Source organism: Cryptomeria japonica, chromosome 5 (genome assembly GCF_030272615.1).
Source record: "Cryptomeria japonica chromosome 5, Sugi_1.0, whole genome shotgun sequence".
Classification (NCBI taxonomy): Eukaryota; Viridiplantae; Streptophyta; class Pinopsida; order Cupressales; family Cupressaceae; genus Cryptomeria; species Cryptomeria japonica.
In genome coordinates this window covers 736,777,456-736,793,069 of record NC_081409.1, presented here as the reverse complement: position 1 = coordinate 736,793,069, position 15,614 = coordinate 736,777,456, and the positions used below count along the sequence as shown (strand labels likewise).

General features: G+C 36.6%; 1 protein-coding gene across 1 annotated transcript in view; it reads right to left on the bottom strand.

Moving 5' to 3' along the window:
• The window catches only part of LOC131028764 (plant intracellular Ras-group-related LRR protein 7), a 112,057-nt gene that overhangs the window by 44,492 nt on the left and 51,951 nt on the right, over positions 1-15,614 (bottom strand). Inside the window, exon 6 of the mRNA XM_057959102.2 lies at positions 8,496-8,586. Within this exon, the coding sequence (XP_057815085.1) occupies positions 8,496-8,586 (91 nt within the window). The remainder of the gene's footprint in view (positions 1-8,495; positions 8,587-15,614) is intronic.

The following is a 15,614-nucleotide window of genomic DNA, read 5'->3' as shown; positions in this document are numbered from 1 at the left end:
TTTAGTACTTTATAAGTTGCCGAATTTTTGCCCAGTCAAAAATTTTGGGCTTGCCAAATACTTTCTGAGTCTGAGTTTGCAAACTATGAATAAAACCTCCAAGGTAATAATTTATTTGACAGCACTATACTTTTATTCTTCAATAATTTAATATATTTTATTCTTCCAATCACCTTATTTCTGAAAATTGTCAAATTACCTTTTTTTTATGAAGATTAGACCTTTTCCACATAAATGCCTCTAAATTTTTCTTCAAGGAAGACTTCTGTAATATCCCCAATGGATTCTGCCCTAAAATTCTGTAATCAAATTTCTGATTTCTGCCCTAGATTTCTGCTTAAAACCCTAATTTCTGATTTTATTTTCTGCCCTTAAATAATTACAGCAAACATAAACATGCCCAAACATGTCAAATAATGATGGCAAGTGATACTACAAGTTGATACACAACGTAGGGCAACCAAATTGAAACAACAAATCTGATTTTCTGAATTAAACTCTGCTGCTACAAACTGAAAGTTCTGACCTGATTTTTACAATGGATTCTAGGGCACAACCTGCCAAACAACGTCCAGAATTTCTACATTATAAATCAGACTTTAAAGTATGGTTGTGCATACCAAATACATGCAGATTAGAAGGCAAACGATAAACCCTAGCTAGGCGAATTATCCAAGAGATGCGCCTAGGGTTTGCTGCTCCAAACTGCATCCAAAACAAGTAAAAATGCCCTCGAAGATATGCGCTCCAAATCTGCCCAAGTGTGGCACTCGAGTAGGGTCAAACCCTACTGCAACAAACTCCACAATGCTACCCAAGGTCCTATTCCAAAATAGATCTTCAAATCTGAATATGCAATGTAGTTCTCCTCCGAATGATGCCAATGTTAGGTCTCCATGATGAAACCTCCACAAGGATGAGCTAGGGTTTCATCCAACTCACCATATTCTTAAGGGTTTTTGTCCTTGGAATGAAAGCTAGCAATATTGCAGCCAATTGAGATAAAACTCTCGAGAAAAAATCATATCTCAGTACTCCAAACACCTTTTATTAATAGCCCTCCAAAATAGACTCCTCAAGGCTGACCTCCCACTAAGTGCCAAAAATAATAAAATAATATTTTTTTAATTTTTAAATGTTCTTCAAAAAGTAGTTCGGCTAGGAAGATTGAGTCGGCTAGGCAGACTTATTTAATATTTTATTACTTTATTTAATTAAAATAGTTGGCAAATAGGCTGGCTGACCAAGCCTTAATCGAGGACATCACAACTTCACGAATTTTGATCGCTAAAGCTCAAATGTGAACTTTGAAATGAATCCACCCAAATGATCGAGTTGGATTTTTGTCGAAATCCACCTATTTCCCAAGGGTTTTCATATTGAGCTATAGAATGAACCTGGTTCAATCTTTTGATAAACATGATTTCATAAAACATCCAAAATGATTTTTCCTCTCCAAAACCTCCCCTTTATAATATTTTAATGATTCTTCTAGAATTTAATTTTTCCCACAAATTAGGAATCTTCTAGAAAAATCACTTAATATTTTAGACTAAGTGATTTTTTTTTTTTCTTTTTTCTTTTTGATCAAAAAAATCACATTTTAAATAAAAACTAATTAAATATTAGTTGCTATAAAATAATCTTAGACAACATAATAATTTAATTAAATAATTATTTATTTTCTCAAGCCTAATAAAAAACATTACAGTCGACCTCTTCTTGTAGACCAAGACTGTAAATATGTCTACAACTTCAATTGCAAATATTTTTATATATTTTATATTATTAATAATATAGAATATAATAATTATATACATATAAAATATATTTTCTTTATAGAATATATTATATATTTTTATAAATATTAAATAGTATACTTTTAATACAACATACTATAGATTATATATTCTATTTATAAATATTAATATTGTACTATAATATATAGTATATAAGTATCCAGTTTATTAGTAATTATGAGTATCATTATTGTTATATATATATATATATATATACACACACACACACATATATACACACACACACACACATATACACACACACACACACACACACACGTATCATTATTGTTTTATACACACACACACACACACACACACACACACATATATACATACATACATACATATATATATATATATATATATATATATATATATATATATATATATATATATATATATATATATATATATATATATATATATATATCGCCCGTTAATGGGCTTGATCAAGTTAATCCGGTAGACCATGGGAAGAGAGAGGTAGAGTGGATCCCCCTTGAATTTGGGTGGACAAAGATTAATTTTGACAGTGCATCCAGGGGTAACCCGGGACCATCAAGTGCCGGGTGTGTGACGAAGGATTCCTTAGGGACTAGAGTGGGAGCAGGTTGGCAAAGATTACCAAATGGATCTAACAATGAAGCCGAGGCCAAAGCGGACGTACTTGCAATTCATCTTGCAAGAAGGTTAGGGGTGACCAAGCTCCACTTGGAAGGGGATTCCCAAGTGATAGTCAATGTTATCATACGTGGCAACTCGCTCAGTTGGAGAGTTAACTGTGGCATTGAAGAGATCACGTCGATTATGGCGCACTTTGAAGATTTCAAGATATCTCACGTTTTTCGAAGTGGCACCTCGAAGGCGGATAGATGCACGAATGAGGCGTTGGAGATGGGGTTAGGTGATACGATAATTATAGTGTATGAATAAGATTGGTGTCCTTGAGTTCCTTTTTAGCCGATTGTATCCGTTATCCTTGAGGTGACAAGTAATTAATGGACGTGGTTGTTTGAATTTGGCGGTGGTACGGGGTGGCAGCCAGAGAATCTCATTTATTCCTCCACCTTGTGTTAAGCTTTCTTGGGCCGGGTGGTAGAGGTTTGATCTTTGGCCAGATGTGGAGGTGGTGAGAAAGGTGGTACATGCATTTATGTCGTGTTGCGGGAGAATGTTTTAGAATTATCGAACGAAGATATGCATTTATTGTGATAGTTATCATTTTTTGTAAGTTAAGTTTGCTCTTGTTTTATGGGCGGTGTGTAGTGAGTCATTTGGAGGCCTTTCAGGGAGTGTATGTTGTGGAGGCTTTGTGCAGCCATGGAGCCGAATTTTTCCCTCAAGGCGTCGCGCCCTATGGTGGCATTTTGGGGTGCCATTTTTTATGAGTGCCTCTCTAACGTCTTGAGGTTTGAAGACCAAGACTTTCTAAATAGAGTCAAGATTGTTCTCGGTGATGAATACATGTGGGGGGAGTTCAAATATCGCACAAATGTGGATATTGCGTCTATGTTTGCTGCATGGGCTTTTGAGCTGGTTGGGGTCGATAGAGTTCATTGGGTGGTTACTATCAGTGTGAAGGAGGACTGGAGGGGTGGTTTGGAGAGCTTCATCCAGATGGCATGGGATGGAGAAGGTTTTGTGTGCTCGAACGGAGTGTGGCTGCACTTCAGTGAATTTCGTCCTCCTCTGCACCTTTTTCTACTGTGGAGCGCGAACTGCAGCAAGGAAGTTCGTAGAGCATCGGCTCAAATCGGGATGCATGGAGTGCAGGAGTATATTCGAGCATGGGAAAGGTTGGATATTCGAAGGGAATTGGAGAAATGGAATCCCTCCAATGCAATGAGAAAGGGGGAGGATTCTAGCTCTGGCTCTTCCCCAAAAAAGAAGAGAGGGTGGCCTAGAGGATCCAAGAAAAATCCAGGTGGCAGGACACTGTGGATTAGCTTCCCCCCGAAAGCTCATGACGACCACGTTGATGAAGAAGACCAGCGCGTGCGCGACTTGGCAGGAAGTAATAAAGGCAAGGAGATCGTGGTGGTCAGTGAACCACAATAGTTTCCTTTTGTATGCTGTTTTTGTTTTACTTCGTTAGACTCTACTTGTTTTGACAGACTTATGATGCTCTGGATTGTATATGTGGTTGGTTAGGTGGATGGTTTCTTTTGGTTTGAACAGTTGTTTTATATGCGAATCTTTGAAGTATGTAACCTTTTAATATATTAATACAATGAAACAATTACCGATCGAAAATATATATATATATATATATATATACTCGTACTTGTACCCAAGGGAAACAAATTTCTGTACCACCATACTGGGTTCCAGTACCCGTACCTGCACCCATATCAAAACCAGTAACTTGGGTTTTTAATGTTCAGAAAATTTGCCCAGTTGTTGCTGTGATTTTGCCAAGTCGAAGTTGTTGAGAAAATTTCAGTCAGCCAAGTTATTGTTGTGATTTTGCCAAGTCTGAGTTGTTGAAAAAAAATCGGTCAGCCAAGTTATTGCTGAATCTAAATTTTTCAACCATGAATTAGACAACTTTTATCTTCAAATTGAAGCAGCTAATTACTTCAATCTTTTTCAGAAATATCAACATATTGTGAAAAAGATAAGTCTTAAGGGAACTCTTATATATATGTTTCTTACAAACATTGATATTGATCAATAAGCACTGATAGCCTCATTGCTTCTCTGAAAAGTTGAAAACACCTACCCATGAGATAAAAAAAGTGACGTGATACCACTGTTATGTTCCTAACAGAAATCTGCTGTTATGGTTTAGTTACCGAAATTTATAAAACATGAAATATGCAACTTTGAAATTCATTTAATGAATGTAGAACTTTCACAGATCTGATTCAAAGATGAACCAGAAAAAAGTGAATTACAGTGCAATCTAAAATATAGCTGCAACAAAATATGAAACTGCTAAAACCTAGAGACTACTTAGAACACTAAAAAACTGAAAATTACTGGAAATCTAAGTAAAGAACTACTAAAATATGTAACTCTTAAAAATTTAAATTTTAAACTTAATTTTTGTTTTTTAGAGTGTATAAACATTAAGTATAAAGAGAACAAACAATATTATTCTGAAAAATAGCACACACAATGCAGAATGTAACAAAAACTTTACCAAAAAAGGCATTGCCAATCCAAGTCAAACCCATGAGTAGCAAGGTGTTGTGCGAATCGCACACCCATCCCCGTCTTGGACAGGGACCCCCCGGTTTGTGCCTTTCTGTCTTTGCGGAAGAGGAAGGGGATATGAGGGGTCAAGTGCTACTAAAACCAAATTCGGCCTCTAGGGGCTGTTGCGACGTATTCACACATCGCCCCATAAATGGGACCCCTGCTTTTTGCTTTCTGGGGTTTGTTTTTCTAGTTGTTTTTTTTAAGGTTTTGTCTGTTAGCCTTTGCATGATGAGTGCTGTCAGGGGAGTCGCTGGGATGGCAGGCTCTGCTTGAGCCAGGGTGAGTCAATAGGGCCCCAGAATTAGGGTTTCTTTGAGAGTCTTCCTTAGGGCCTGGTTTTGCTCTTGTTGCTCATTGTGTCTTGCTTGGTGAGTGAATATCATCCTTGAAGGTCTGAGTTAGGTCAAGTTGGTGAGTGATGGAGTTTGGAATGTCATCTTGATCTTCAAATGCCCTGAAATTTGGCTGTCTAGAATGTCCTGATCCTGAAATTTGACTAAGTCTGGAAAACTGAGGAATCCTCCAAAAGGTCCGAAATTGCAAAAGGTTGCAAAAAGTGCCAAAAGGTCCGAAATTGCAAAAAGTTGCAAAAATGCCCAAAAGGTCCGAAATTGCAAAAAGTTGCAAAAATGCCCAAAAGGTCAGAAAAATTGCAAAAAGTTGCAAAAATGCCCAAAAGGTTCGAAAATTGCAAAAAGTTGCAAAAATGCCCAAAAGGTCCGAAATTGCAAAAAGTTGCAAAAAGTGCCAAAAGGTCCGAATATTGCAAAAAGTTGCAAAAAGTGCCAAAAGGTCCGAAATTCACTTAAGTTGCAAAAAGTGTCAAAAGGTCCGAAATTCACTTAAGTTGCAAAAAGTGCCCAAAGGGCCGAATTTGGGCCTTTAGGCCAAAATCTGAAAAGTGAAAAGTTGGCAAAAATGCCCCAAATGGCCAAATTCGGACCTTTTAGCCAAAATTTGAAAAAGTGAAAGTTGGCAAAACACTCCAAAATCCCAAAGTTTGCAAAAGTGCCCAAAACCCCGAAATTCACCATTAAGGGGTGAAATGTCCAAGTTTTTAAAACTTTCCGAATGCCCCTCTTGCCCGAAATTGCCAGGAGCAACTAAATTCGCGAAAGGTGTAAAAGCGTTAAAACTTGAGAAATTTTCAAATAACCCTCCAGGCATCATAATTAAATTTAATATTTGTTAAATTAATTAATTAATTTTTCAAATTGATTTAATGAAATGAAATTGGTTGATTAATCGCAGGACGTCATTGGAGAACCGGGAGAAAAACCTGAAACGCAAATCGAAGAAGGATCGCAATCAAGGCCAAGTGCTGAAGACTGGAAAAGAAAAGATGCAAGAGCGCGAGAACAACCGAGCATTGGGAAGCGTGCCACCAGACCACAAAGTTGAAGTCCACCACCGGGACCAAAGACCAAAGAACACTCTGAATGCTCCAAGTCTATGCATTCTCAAGAAAGTGCACAGCTAGATTTAAGTCCAGAAATTCAGTTTTAAAACTGAAACTGCTTTATTGTAAACTGCCTATGGGTCCCGCACAAGATATTTTTGTGGATAACTATTCCCAACCACCAAGAAGATTGGATAGACCTGAATTAAAGCCAAATAGTGGCAGGTAGTTGAGATAGTTGTTGGTTGGATAACTGAGAATTAATTCGGCATGGGTTAAAGCTGCCAGCTTCTGGAAGGCAGATCAGGACCCTTGGATGCAGTCCATCCTAGCCTTCGATTCAAAATTGTAATATCTATAAAAGGCAGAGGCCTTTCTTTTGTAAAGGGTTAGATGGTTAGATAGTTAGAGATTGTTAAATAGTTAGACTCTGGTGAGAGAGTTAGATTTTAGAGTTAGAATAGGTTAGATTTTAAGCAGTATCATAGAGATGCTGCAGAAATTGTTGTAATAGGCAGCTGAAATCAATATATAAACATTGATTTGGTGTTTATTGTCTTGTTTTCATCCTGTTTGCATGGTTTCTCTCAGCATTTTAGATAGATCTTTCTATTTTGGGTGTGCAGGTATTTGATAGATTCAGGTTCATACCATTGAGGATATACTGATTGTGTATCCTTTTGTATGGTTAACCCGAGCCTTTAATTGTGCTTAGTTCAATTGCAGGTGTCCGTTTGAGCTACGCCAGAATTGGGTGCTTAGCCGTGCGTCTCCAGTCTAAAAATCTTCCAAGTCCCTTTGAAGATTGCACCGTTCCTGCAAGGTTGTGAGCTATTCTGGCCAAGCAGGATTTGGTTATGTTGAATCCGTCTAACCGCATACCCGTGTTGTTAGTTTTAGATCTCCTAACCCTTTCCTTTTGCTCTTTATTGCGTAATTCAAGAATCACAGCAGACTAGTTTGTTGCAAATCATAAGTCCCCTTGTGTTTCCAGCAAAAACACATCAAACCACTGAGTAGTCCCGCAGTCAAGACCTGACAATCAAAACCTTGAGGTCGTCCCCTTTGATCAAACCAAAAACAGCATTAGGGACTTCCTTATCTCAAGAGAGGATAGGATACTCAGCTGGTTATTCTATTCTGGGTTGGCCGTATGGAGTTTGCAGCAATGCGATTTCAGACACGTCAACACAAGGGCGTTGCACTTGGCCTGAAAACTGAGTTCTTCAAACTGCCAAAGAAATGAGGCTCCTAGACATTATCTCACATAACAAGACCTCCTCTAACACCTACACCCATTCATACAAATTCAAGGTCTGGTCTCTTTTCACTTTACATGTAGCATAATTACATTATATAACTTTGCCCAACTAAACCTAAGGAACAAATCACTTTTATGGAAAGTGCATCCGTAAGAGAAATCTTAATAATGCAGGGAAGTGTATTAGTCTACTCACCGAAAAGGATTATTACACACAAAAAATGATTGGCTGGGCCCATTGCATTATAATATTTATTTTTATTTTTAGAAGACCAAAAAGGCTCATGTCAAACAACTTGATTAGGGATGGCAGCTTAAGCTTTTGTTAGTATTAGGTGTTGATCGTCAACAGACTTAAAAGACAGCACAGATCAGATTATGTAGTTAACCAGAGAAATAATTAATTATTTATTCTTTTTGGGTAGCCCCATGTTCTTATAAGGACTTATCTATATAAGGAAATTTTATTAACAATTCAACATTCATCCTGATGATGGATCATAAAATACAACCCTAGATGTGATCATTCATTGAACTCTATATGCAGTTTTTATGCACAATCGTTTTTCTCTAAATCACTATGGGCTCCAAAAATTATAACAAACCAGAATGAGAAATGAGTTTATCTAACACCACAGAAGACTAAGAAACATCTAGTAAACCACACTAGACAAATATTAGGCCAAAACAGAGATAGCACTTAACAGAGATGTAGGTAAGAAAATGAAAATCAACTGATGTTTTCTACTATAAAGAATGTTAGTGGATAGTAATCATGATATGAAATTTCCTTGATAGTAACAGTTGAAATTTAGGGGTTACACGGCACCATTGGCTAGGAGCTCTTCCAAAGAAAAGCAGCTTCCAATTGATTCTGGAAGGAACTTCAAATGGTTACTGGACACATTCAACTGCATAAGCTGCATAACATACGACATTAATTAGAGATTAAAAAAAATGTTTGGAATTTGGAGAAACAATTACAAAAAAATAATGAACCCTAATTCGATGATGCCCAAAACAATTATCATATTTACAAAATATGAATGATTTTAAATTTAAATAAAAATAACAATAAACAACTTTAGGAAAATAATGTGACTTTAATGGTTATTGAATTAAATACCTTATATACACATGCACAAGCTCACTTTGAAAGAATATTAAATGATGATGTGGACAAGGGTTAAATGAAGAGCCATCAACCACCAAGCAGGTCAGAGTTGATACTATTTGGTATTAATTATGAATAAAATTAACTTTTCTTATTTTATATTAGTTCTAATATTGACTAATAGATTATAATAATAGTTATTTGTTTTTTTCAATAAAGCTTAATTAAAAGTTAAATATTAGTTGCTTTGTTTAACTACTATTTGATATTGCGGGAGTTGGTTTTCCTATGGGTTTTCCTACAGGAATTCTACCGCCTTTGTTCTTTAAATAATATCTGGCACGTAAGGAGGGGGACATGAGTTTTAATAAATAGAAGAATTGGAAGTAGAGTTGGATATCTATGTGGTATCAATTTGTATTGAAGCATTCCTTTCACCAGCGATTACTGGCCTAATGGAATCGAAATAAAGGATCGGGGAGTAATGTAATAGCAAAAGACTGGGAATTTGCAGGAACCTATTTGCAGTACACATTGATCATATGTATGTTGCCATTCCTTGCGAGTCGTGGTAGAGGCTGTGCAAAGTATAGAGAGAGTCTGGTTGGTGAAGATGGAAAGTGTTGCATTGGCGTAAGTATCAAACGTAGCAGACACGGAGATGTCTTCAAACGCACCTTATACACTTATGTCGTGTCATAGTGATTGACATACTCACGGTATCTCATACCGGGACAATAAACACTCACGGAAGATCTACGAATAATCAACGGTAATCCTCATGTGCAGTGTACATCGCAAGAAGTCTTCACAAACAATACATAATAACAGCGTCAGGGTGCAGGCCGATATTTGAATAGTCATTCTGTGGGGATCAGCAGAGTCCAGGATCAGGAGGAATCTGTAGGATTGTGACATGGTTGGGGCTCTTCACGCCACCAACCCGAGTACATGCGAGGATGATTCCGAAGGGTTGTGACAGCAACTTTGACGCTGACGACATTGCAAGCTTTCAGGTGCACTATGAAACATTTAACCCAATCATATAGAATGTGTATGTGGACTGCATAATCAATGTTATGAAAATTAACTTGGGACTGCACGGGTTACATTAATGGAATTCACAAGCTATGTAATACTCAATTGGTTAAATTCTAAATATTCTTCTGCATAATCTGGATAAAAACTTTATATGAAGCCAGTTTTAGAAAGGAATTTTACAGTGGTATCAGAGCTTTTGAATCCTGCCAGCCTGTAGGGTATTGAAACTTCATGAAAACTTAATGCACAATTGAGTATGCACCAGGGAAATTATAATTTCAGAAGTACTAGGGCCCGTCAAAACAGATTCCCAAACTCTCCTTTAGCACAGAGTAGTTCATCTATTCCGTTTGAAACTGAGGATAGCCACACAGAAACTGACGAGGAATTTATTTTTGAAACCAACATGGGAGACCCGGATAACAATAGGGACTTATTGGCTGCATTAATCAGAAGTCAGCAAGATATGCAAGATAATGTTAACAGGATGACCAACTTGATGACCCAATTTATGGCTAATAATATAAATCAGCACCAAAATAATGGAAGACAGAATAATCAACATCAAAATAATGGGGGAAATAATGGGGGTAGAGATGAATAGTCAGTTAATAATCAGCCAGAAAGAACAGGATCAGCTAGACCATTTATGCCTACATTTACTGCTAGAAACCAGCCCCCTGAAAATGAACCAACAATAAGAGAAATACAGGAAGAAATACATCAGGATTGGTTAGGTTCCGGTGAAGAATTCAGATCAGCAAAGACATTTAGAGAATATTTAGATGTCAGAATGAAACATAGGCCAAGAGGACAGCGAGGAAATAACAGTGAATTGCAAAGGAAAATTGGAAAAATGTCCATTCCTTATTTTGATGGAACAGGTAAAACAACTACTCGGGCTTGGGTGCAAAAATTAGACACCTACTTCCAATTAAACCCTATGTTGGAAGAGGAGGCAATTAAGTATGTTGCATTACATCTTGACGGTGTAGCACATGAATGGTGGCATCATGGGCAAATAACTTTGGGTCATAATTTGATAGGTACTTATGTTGAGTTCACTGAGAAACTTATTGATAGGTTTGATTCTAAAGATCTGGAATTGCATCTTAAGGATTTGACTCAGCTTAAGCAAACTGGAATTGTTGAACAATATATTTCTGAATTTGAAAAATTGGCTATCTTAGTTACGGAAATTTCAAAAAGACACAAGATTGTAATATTTATAGATGGATTATCTGATTCCCTCAAAGGTTGGGTTAAGTCCTTAAGCCCTCTAACCTTACAAACCACTGTCAAAAGAGCAAGAGAATTAGAACCATCTTCAAAAGGAAATTTTTTTAATAAAGGACCACCTCCTAAACCAGAAAAAGACAAACAACCTTTCAACAAAGATAATTTCCCTAAAAACAGGTTAGATAAGGAGGAGCGGGAACAGCTCAGAAGAAAAAAACTATGTTTCAGTTGTAGGGAAGCATGGCAGCCTGGACACAGATGTTTAGGGAAGGGAAACATTCATTATATTGAGGTTATGTCTGACAGTGAGAATGAAGAGAATGTTGATCCTAACATAGAACGAGCACCACAGAACACAGAGTCAAAAACAGGTACCAAACAAGGAGAAGGAGTAATAGCATCCATGACAGGAACTCCACATTATAATATTTTCAGAGTTAGAGGAGTTTTAAATGGACAGCATGTAATTGTTATGCTTGATAGTGGTTCTACACATAATTTTATAGATGCAGCACTTGTGGAAAGGCATGGCTTGCAGACTGAAAAACATGAGGGATTTGATGTTAGAGTAGCAAGAGGGACTAATTTATCTAGCACCCATAAAGTTCCTAAATTGAATATTACTCTTGGCAACTACACTGTTACTGATGACTTTTATGTAATTGATTTGGCTGACACTAATGTTGTCTTGGGCATACAGTGGATGGAAACATTAGATGAATATACACAGAGTTTTAAAAGAATGGAATTCTCTTTTAAAATTGATGATAAGAAGGTAGTCCTTCGTGGTATGTCTAACAGTGGTCCCAGGATTGTCAGTGCTAAAAGAATGGAGGCTATTTTCAAACATGGAGATGTGGCATGGTCAGCACAATGTTTAATCTCCAACAAGGTATCAGACTTTGAATCTAAATCTTATCAGGATGATTTGTTAACAGTATTAGATGCACACCATTTGGTTTTCAATGATATTCCTCCAGGAGTCCCACCTGATAGTGGATTTGAACATACTATTGAATTAGAAGAAGGTGCTAAACCAATTATCACTACTCCTTACAGACACCCTAAAACATTCTGGGATGAAATAGAAAAAGCAATTAAGGAATTATTGGATATGGGGCACATCGGACCTAGTTCTAGTTCTTTTGCTTCATCTGTAGTGTTGGTCAAAAAGAAGGATGGAACTCTTCATATGTGTATTGATTACAGAGCTCTTAACAAGAAAACAATCAAAAACAAGTATCCAATTCCTCAAATTGATGAATTGTTAGATGAATTGCATGGTGTTGTATACTTTTCTAAAATTGATTTGAGATCAGGGTATCATCAGATTAAGTTAAGAGAACAAGACATTCATAAAACTGCTTTCCGTTGTCATTATGGTCATTATGAATTCTTGGTTATGCCGTTTGGAATAACAAATGCTCCGGCAAAATTTCAGTCCTGTATGAATCATATTTTTAACAAACAGTTAAGGAAATCTTGGTTAGTCTTCTTTGATGATATATTGATTTATAGCAAAACTTGGGAGGAGCATTTGAAACATATTGACATAGTTCTTGGCATTATGGAATCACAATCACTATATGCAAAGGCGTCTAAATGTGAATTTGGAATGACTGAAATTTTGTATTTAGGGCATACGATCAGTGCAACAGGGGTACAAGTTCATCAAGAAAAGATAAGAGCCATTTTGGATTGGCCGCCACCACGGAATCTTACAGAGTTAAGGGGATTCTTTGGTTTATGCAGTTATTACAGGAGGTTTGTCAAAGGTTTTTCACAGCTTGGGGCACCCTTGACAGATCTTACCAAAAAAGGGGCATTCCAATGGACTGAGGAGGCTCAACAGGTATTTGAGAAACTTAAAGAGGTAATGAGTTCTTGTCCGGTACTTGCTCTTCTGGATTTTAATCAGCCTTTTGTGTTGGAATGTGATGCTTCTGGTGATGGAATAGGGGCAGTCTTAATGCAAAATAAACATCCGATAGTTTATGAAAGCAGGAAACTTAATAAGCTTGAGAAATTGTATTCTATCTCTGATAAAGAAATGTTGGCAATCATGCATGCATTGACAAAATTTAGACAATATTTGGTTGGTAGCAGATTTGTGGTGAAAACTGACCATAATAGTCTGGGATATTTCTTGGGACAAAGAGATTTAAATGACAGGCAACAGAAATGGATCAGTAAGATCCAAGCTTATGATTTTGAGATTGAATATGTAAAGGGGAAAAATAATATTGTTGTAGATGCTTTATCAAGAAGACCTGAAATCAATACGTTCTTTGTAGTCACAGCCGATTGGAAATCTTTATTGCTAGTTGAATATTCAAAGGATTATTTTGCTTGTGATTTGCTAGATGGTAATATACAAGATGACAAATATAAAGTTGTTAACGATGTTATCTATTACAAGGACATGATTTATTTAATTCCAGGTTCGAAGTTAAAAGCAAAAATCCTCCAAGCTATGCATGATATACCTTTAGCAGGACATCCTGGATACTTCAAAACGTATCGACAGGTAAGAGAAAGGTTCACTTGGAAAGGATTAAAAAACGATGTTATACGCTATATCTAGGAATGTACCAGTTGTCAGCAAAAATAAGCAGAGTAAACTTACCCTGCAGGACTATTACAGCCACTACTTATACCAGATCAGAAATGGGAAAGTATATCAATGGATTTTATCACAAGTTTACCGAGATCCCAAGGTAAAGATTGTATTTTTGTTGTGGTTGACAGATTAACTAAATTTGCACACTTCTTTTCTATCACTACAGAATTTACAGCAATTCAGATTGCGGAGTTATTCTTCAGAGAGATTTTCCATTTACATGGTTTACCAAAGACTATAATCAGTGATAGGGATAGCAGATGTCTGAGTATATTTTGGGGGGAGCTTTTCAGATTGATAGGTACAGAATTGAATCATAGTACCTGTTAATGCATGGTAGCTTATGCAAGATAAGATATTTCTAACCTTCCTTGTTCTGTTATTTACATGCTTCATGTCTAAACTTATATTGCATATGATTATCGGATTTTACAAATATTGCTTAGCAAGTATGTATCGGGTATTAACCCGATAACATATTAAATGCTATAAGTTATCGGGTTATTAGCCGATACATACTTGCTATCGGGTGCATAACTATTGGCACCGATCCACATCTGTTATCGGGCTTAATCATCAGGCATATTTGTTATCGGGCTTAATACATACACCGCTTCATTTGGAATTAACAGTGGTTAACAACTGCACTGGTTGGATTACATACATCGTGCATTTTGAATCATCGGTGTTTACATGAACCGATTCATTATCTTGATCAATCATTATATTATATTACAATATGCTATCGAGGTTTTGAACCGATAAACAGCCTTGTGTTAATGGTATAATTACAAAGGCACCGATCAATGGGTGCATTGATCGGTCATGCCTAAAAGGCATGACCGGTCAATACACCAATTGACCGGTTGCCTAAATGATATATATACCAATTGAATTCATTTGGAGGAGACATAGAAAACATAAAATGATCTCTCTCTTTCAGACCTGCAGATAAAATCAGAATTATTAGACATCAACATAATTCCTCATATACATTTATAGCATACATAGTTCATAACTTGTTCTTTAATTGAAATTGAAATAACTTTACATGGTATCAGAGCCAAGGTAATCGAACCTAAGGCTATTCAATTTTGATAAAATTCAAGGACTAAGTTATAAACTACATCACATTTCCATAATGGCCAATGCTATCAGATTCGAAGATAGACTCGGAGGTAGCGAAGATTTTTCAGCTTGGAAGTTTAGAATCAAAATGATTTTAAGAGAAAACAAAGTTGATTCATATGTCCAAACTGAAAGTGCACAACTAGAAGATGAAACCGAGAAATCCACATGGATCGAGGGAAATGATAAGGCTATTAAAATAATAGTGGATGGGGTAAGAAATAATATAATGCCCATCATTAGAAAGTAGGAGACGGCTTATAAAATGTTCAAGGCACTTGAAAGGACATTTGAGATATCAAATGCAAGTCGTACTCTAGCACTAAAACGAGAAATAAATCATATCACCATGAACAAAGGGGAGACAATCAACGCCTACTTCATGTGGATATCAGTTCTAAAAGATGAACTTGCAACTTTGGACTACGAGATCCGAGGCAAAGAACTAACACTCATTGCTTTAGATGGGTTGCCTAGTGGATGGAGCACATTCGTCCAAGGCATCAGTGCAAGGTCCAAAATCCTAAGTTTGAAAGACTAAGAGATGACTGTCTACAAGAAGAATCCCAATTGAACAAAGTAGGAATAAAACAGAAGAATATAGATGAAGACTTGCAAGTCCTAAATACAAACATCAATAAAAGGTACAAAAAGAAGCAATTCAAGAAAAGAAAAGCCAAACAAGGCAAGAACACTTCTAAGAAAGAGCTATCACATGTTCAATGTTATAGGTGTGACAAATTCGGACACTATGTTGCAAACTGTCCGGAGAAAGGGAAGCAAGCCACATTTGCAAAAGTGAAGAA